Here is a 6435-nt window from a genome sequence, read left to right as displayed (position 1 = left end):
GATTGTATATGATATTGTTGTATAAATGGTGAATGAGGACAAACCTTACAAAAAAGACTTGAAGTTAGTAATGAGCTCAGGGAAAATACAGGATATAAAACCAACATATACAATAAAGCTCATTTTTACACACTAACAACAAATTATCACTATACAATTTAAAAAACAATCTCCTTTACACTGGTATCAAAAATAAATATTTATGATTAAACTTAAGGAGAGAAAATACTTTTAAAAAATGACCTATATTAATGATAGAGTTTTTAAAAGGCACAAAGGCAAAGATAAATACTTAGATGGATTAGAACATCTTAAATCCACTGTATCACCAAAAGAAAGTGATCTACAGTTGTGAAGTAATGCTTGTATATAACTTGTAAAGAATTGATCAGAGTCTGGAGCTAACTATATAGTCAGAGGTTATGCAAATTGGGCCCGCCCTCCACTGATTAAACCAGCCCATCCCTGACCCTGCAGCTGGGAGAGGAGCCCCAGGCCAGGATCCCCAGGTGACCCAATTCAGTGCTCACGACACAACACAGAAAAACCACCATGGAGTCTGTGCTCAGCTGGGTTTTCCTTGTCACTATTTTAAAAGGTAATTCCTGGAGAACAAGGGACCGTGAGTCTGTGAGTAGAGGTGAGTGAGAGAAACAAGGGATGTGGGGCTATTTCCTGACCAGGATGTATTGTGTCTGCAGGTGTCCAGGGTGAAGTGCAGCTGGTGGAGTCTGGGGGAGACCTGGTGAAGCCTGGAGGATCCCTGAGGCTCTCCTGTGTGGCCTCTGGATTCACCTTCAGTAGCTACTACATGAGCTGGATCCGCCAGGCTCCAGGGAAGGGGCTGCAGTGGGTCGCATACATTAACAGTGGTGGAAGTAGCACAAACTACGCAGACGCTGTGAAGGGCCGATTCACCATCTCCAGAGACAACGCCAAGAACACGCTGTATCTGCAGATGAACAGCCTGAGAGCCGAGGACACGGCCGTGTATTACTGTGCGGGTGACACAGTGAGGCGACCTCAGTGTGAGCCCAGACACAAATCTCCCTGTAGAAGGGGATCACGACCACCAGGGTGTGCACACTCCTCACCACTTCTGTCATGAAGGCCCAGGAGCAGGTGCAGATGGAGGTTCTGGGCAGGTTTCCTCTCGGGTTCTGGGCTTCCTCTCCATGGAGCAGTTTCCCCCAGGGAGTCTCTCTGAACACTTGGTTACGTGTTTCCCTCTTCAGTCTCTTTCTTAGAGACTTAGAAATTCAACTATAGCACCTGCACTTACTTATACTTAACGTTTCCTGACCCGAAATATTCATCTATTACAAAGAACTCCATTCACATCATCTGAACATTTTCATGAGTCCTCGTCATGCTCACTGTGGATCAGAGGACCCCAAGCTAATATGCTGTCTTGCACATCATGGTTTAGAGGAATCCCCAATCAGCAGAAGAGAAAGACATTCTACACAAATGTTAATAATGGCCTGGGAGTGAGAGAGATTCCCAGCATGACATGGTAGGGATGTGGACGCAGAGATGATTCACACACACACACAATCATTAGAGTATAAGGTTTAATCATCTTCATCTTCATGTCAGATGAGAGGCAGGCAGGCCTCTCATCACATCATAAATGCCTGGATGGTGCTGGGAGGTACACTCACTTAGGGTGTGTTTTGTGGGTCAGTGTTGGGGAGGGGTCCTGCTCCAGGAGTGGCTTGTGTGGAGTCAGTGTCCAAACTGCTTCTAATGAGGGAACTCCTGGGTTATTGTTTGATTTCTTATCCTTTGGATGGAGGAGAGGCATGTGGATGGAACATCAGGGAGCTAGCAGGCAATAAAGAATGCACATGTTGTGAGGAATAATTTCACTAAATAAGTATCAAACTGCAAGGCCAAAGGAGAGATGTGGTCATTCTCAGTAGACAAATTTCCGAATCCTGTGGAAAGGAGATGAATAATATATGGAAGAATCATGAAACACAAAATGACAATACAAATAGGCCTAGATCCTACCAGGTCTTAGATGGAGGCTGTCCTCTCCCCAGGGTCACCAGCTGGTAGTGAAGGTCATGTGTCCTCTGTGTGCTCAGACACCAGAAGCATCTACTGGATCCATGAGGATACTGAAGGTTAGGAGCTTGATTTAAGGGTCTTCCCCCTCCAGGGAATAACTCATGGATCCTTCAGGTGCTGACATCAGCTCATTGTGTGTGACCTCTAACATCTCCATGTTGGCATCTAATGCCCATGAGATCAGGGGAGGGGGTGGGGCCTTAGGGTATCACTTGGGTCAGGAGGTGCAGCTTCATGATAGGATCAGGGCCCTTATAAACCAGGACTGGGAAAGCTCCCTGCACCCTGGCCCCATGTGAGGTGATGGGGAAAGGACGGGCTAGGACGTGGGTGTTCTCCAGACAGCACACCTGCACCTGGACCTCAGACGCCCCAGATTCCAGAACTGTGAGAATGAGTGTCTGTTGTTTGATCTGCCCAGTCCATGTAGGATGTTCCAGCAGGGTCACAGGCTAATCTCCACTTATTTTTCTTTGTTAAGTTGAATTTAGCAGGGCAGGGCAGGAGGGCAGAGGAGTAGGGATCTCAAGTCACCTGTCCCCATCAACTTACCTAGGTAACCTTTAAATCATCCTCAAAACCTACTAATCCCTCTAGAAATTTATTTTTTAATAATAAATTTATTTTTTATTGGTGTTCAATTTGTGAACATACAGAATAACACCCAGTGCTCATCCCAACATGTGCCCCCCTCAGTGCCCATCAACCATTCACCCACACCACCCGCCCTCCTCCCCTTGCACCACCCCTAGTTCATTTCCCAGAGTTAGGAGTCTTTATGTTCTGTCTCCCTTTCTGATATTTCCCACCCATTTCTTCTCCCTTTCCTTCTATTCCATTTCAATATTATTTATATTTCCCATATTAATGAGACCATAAAATGTTTGTCCTTCACTGATTGACTTACTTCAGTCAGCATAACACCCTCCAGTTCCATCCATGTTGAAGCAAATGGCGGGTATGTGTCATTTCTAGTGACTGAGTAATATTCCATTGTATACATAGACCACATCTTCCTCATCCATTCGTCTTTCGATGGACACCGAGGCTCCTTCCACAGTTTGGCTATTGTGGACATTGCGGCTAGAAACATCGTGTTGCAGGTGTGCCAGCATTTCATAACCCCAGCATCTGCATCTTTGGGGTAAATCCCCAACAGTGCAATTGCTGGGTCATAGGGCAGATGTATCTATAACTCTTTGAGGAACCTCCACACAGTTTTTCAGAGTGGCTGCACCAGTTCACATTCCCACCAACAGTGCAAGAGGGTTCCCTTTTCTCCACATCCTCTCCAACATTTGTGGTTTCTTGCTTTGTTAATTTTCCCCATTCTTACTGGTGTGAGATGGTATCTCATTGTGGTTTTGATTTGTATTTCCTTGATGGCAAGGGATGCGGAGCATTTTCTCATGTGCTTGTTGGCCATGTCTATGTCTTCCTCTGTGAGATTTCTGTTCATGCCTTTTGCCCATTTTATGATTGGATTGTTTGTTTCTTTGGTGTTTACTTTAATAAGTTCTTTATAGATCTTGGAAAATAACCCTTTATCTGATATGTCATTTGCAAGTATCTTCTCCCATTCTGTACGTTATCTTTGAGTTTTGTTGACTGTATCCTTTGCTGTGCAAAAGCTTCTTATCTTTTTGAAGTCCCAATAGTTCATTTTTGCTTTTGTTTCTTTTGCCTTCGTGGATGTATCCTGCAAGATTATTGTGGCCGACTTCAAAAGGTGTGTTGCCTGTGTTCTCCTTTAGGATTTTGATGGAATCTTGTCTCACATTTAGATCTTTCATCCATTTTGAGTTTATCTTTGTGTGTGGTGCAAGAGAGTGGTCTAGTTTCATTCTTCTGCATGTGGATGTCCAATTTTCCCAGCACCATTTACTGAAGAGACCGTCTTTCTTCCAGTCATTAGTCTTTCCTCCTTTATCGAATATTAGTTGAACATAATATTTTCGGTCCACTTCTGGGTTTTCTATTCTGTTCCATTGATCTATGTGTCTGTTTTTGTGCCAGTAGCACACTGTCTTGATGACTACAGCTTTATTACAGTACAACCTGAATCTGGCATTGTGATGCCCCCACCTATGGTTTTCTTTTTTAAAATTCCTCTGGCTATTCAGGGTCTTTTCTTATTCCACACAAATCTTAAAATAATTTGTTCTAACTCTCTGAAGAAATTCCATGGTATTTTGATAGGGATTGCATTAAATGTATAAATTTCCCTGGGTAACCAAAAAGGAGAATTATAGACCAATATCCCTGATGCACATGGACGCAAAAATTCTCAACAAGATACTATCCAATAGGATCCAACAACACATTAAGAAAATTATTCACCATGAGCAAGTACGATTTATTCTCGGGACACAAGCCTGGTTCAACACTTGTAAATCAAACAATGTGATTCATAATATCAGCAAGCGAAAAACCAAGAACCATATGATCCTCTCATTAGATGCAGAGAAAGCATTTGACAAAATACAGCATCCATTCCTGATCAAAACTCTTCAGAGTGTACGGATAGAGGGAACATTCCTCAACATCTTAAAAGCCATCTATGAAAAGCCCACAGCAAATATTATTCTCAATGGGGAAGCACTGGGAGCCTTTCCCCTAAGATCAGGAACAAGACAGGGATGTCCACTCTCACCACTGCTATTCAACATAGTACTGGAAGTCCTAGCCTCAGCAATCAGACAACAAAAAGACATTAAAGGCATTAAAATTGGCAAAGAAGAAGTCAAACTCTCCCTTGTCGCTGATGACATGATACTCTACATAGAAAACCTAAAAGCATCCACCTCAAGATTGCTAGAAATCATACAGGAATTTGGCAGTGTGGCAAGATCCAAAATCAATGCCCAGAAGTCAGTGGCATTTCTATACACTAACAATGAGACTGAAGAAAGAGAAATTAAGGAGTCAATCCCATTTACAACTGCACCCAAAAGCATAAGATACCTAGGAATAAACCTAACCAAAGAGGTAAAGGATCTATACCCTAAAAACTATGGAACACTTCTGAAAGAAATTGAGGAAGACACAAAGAAATGAAAAAATGTTCCATGCTCATGGATTGGCAGAATTAATATTGTGAAAATGTCAATGTTACCCTCTTGAAATTTAAAGAGAGAACAGCTGGAAAGCTACATAGAGAAGGGTTACCCTTCTAAAGTAATATATAAATATACAAAAAGTAATATATAAAGTAAATATAAATATAAAAAAGTAAATATAAAGAGTTAAGTGGTGACAGGTCCCCTGCAGAGCTGGGCTAAGTTTGGCGGTGAGAGCTCTGGGAGAGAAAATCCCATTCCCAGAGAAGCAGGAAATTTAAGCATCCTTACCGGATTCTTCCCAAATGGAAAGGCACTTTAGCAAGAAACTTGGGCAGACTTATCAGGGGGCACTGGAGCCTCCATTTTCAAGGGTCACTAATAGGGCAGTTCCACCAGTGCCGTGGGCCTATCTCAGTAACGGGCTAAAGCCTCCTTGGTACATCTGGTCCGAGGCGGCTGCACCCTGCTTCTTCAGGAGCTGTGACCCCAGGACCCTGATTCCAGCAGCACAGGCCCCGCAGCCCAGGAAGCAGAGCTGGAGCAGCCTTGGGTCCTGTTCTTCCCCAGGTAAGGTGGAGGCGGGTAGGGCCCAGGGCAGTGAGTATGCTCCTGCCCCAGGGTGCCCTGAGCTCTACAGGTCTGTGCCCCCCTCCCCGCCCTGGGAGCATCCAGGCCTCTGCAGACTGGGAGCTGCAGTAGTTACTGTGGGAGCTGACTCCAGGCCTAGGAGCTGGCCACGCCAGTGTGGTTGGTCCTCCCGGTGTCAGCCTATGCCTGGGATGGAGCAGGGCTGCCAGGGAGCAGGTGTCTCACAGGATAAGCAGCTCCCCCTGAGCCCAGCAGCCAGATGGGGACAGGGCATCCCCCCAAGGTGCACACACCTGAGACTCAGCACAGCAGGCCCCTTCCCCAGAGGACCAGCTGGCAGGACAAGGGAAGAGCAAGTTGTTGACTGGGAGGACTGGAAAGCTCCAGGGGAAGTCGAGGGATTTACAGTATATAGAACCAGAGGGAACCCCTCCTTCCCCCCCCCCTTTTTGCCATACAACTCAATTTGTATGAGACTGTAAATTTCCAATTTTTTCCCTGTCTCACCTTAACTACAATGTTTTACCACCTCTTCCTTTTCAAGTTTCTTCCTTTTTGACTTTCATATTTCTACCATTACAGGAACTGGATATATTTTCCACTTCTAGATTCCCTTTGACATACCCAACTTAATATTGGGAGATATACAAGATATGTTTTTTTGTTTTATTTTGTGTTTTTTGTTTCTCTGCCTCATTTTGTTCTACAA

General features: G+C 44.3%; 1 gene segment (V, D, J or C); it reads left to right on the top strand.

The window, feature by feature from the left end:
* Nucleotides 1–474: 474 nt before the first annotated feature.
* LOC121492797 lies at nt 475–2596 on the top strand. The segment is given in 3 exon segments: nt 475–598; nt 702–1004; nt 2589–2596. Coding segments are annotated over 3 exon segments (357 nt in total).
* The last annotated feature ends 3839 nt before the right edge of the window (nt 2597–6435 follow it).

This window comes from Vulpes lagopus, chromosome 6 (genome assembly GCF_018345385.1).
Source record: "Vulpes lagopus strain Blue_001 chromosome 6, ASM1834538v1, whole genome shotgun sequence".
Classification (NCBI taxonomy): domain Eukaryota; kingdom Metazoa; phylum Chordata; class Mammalia; order Carnivora; family Canidae; genus Vulpes; species Vulpes lagopus.
The sequence above is the reverse complement of the archived record's forward strand: the minus strand, read 5'-3'. Positions and strand labels throughout refer to the sequence as shown.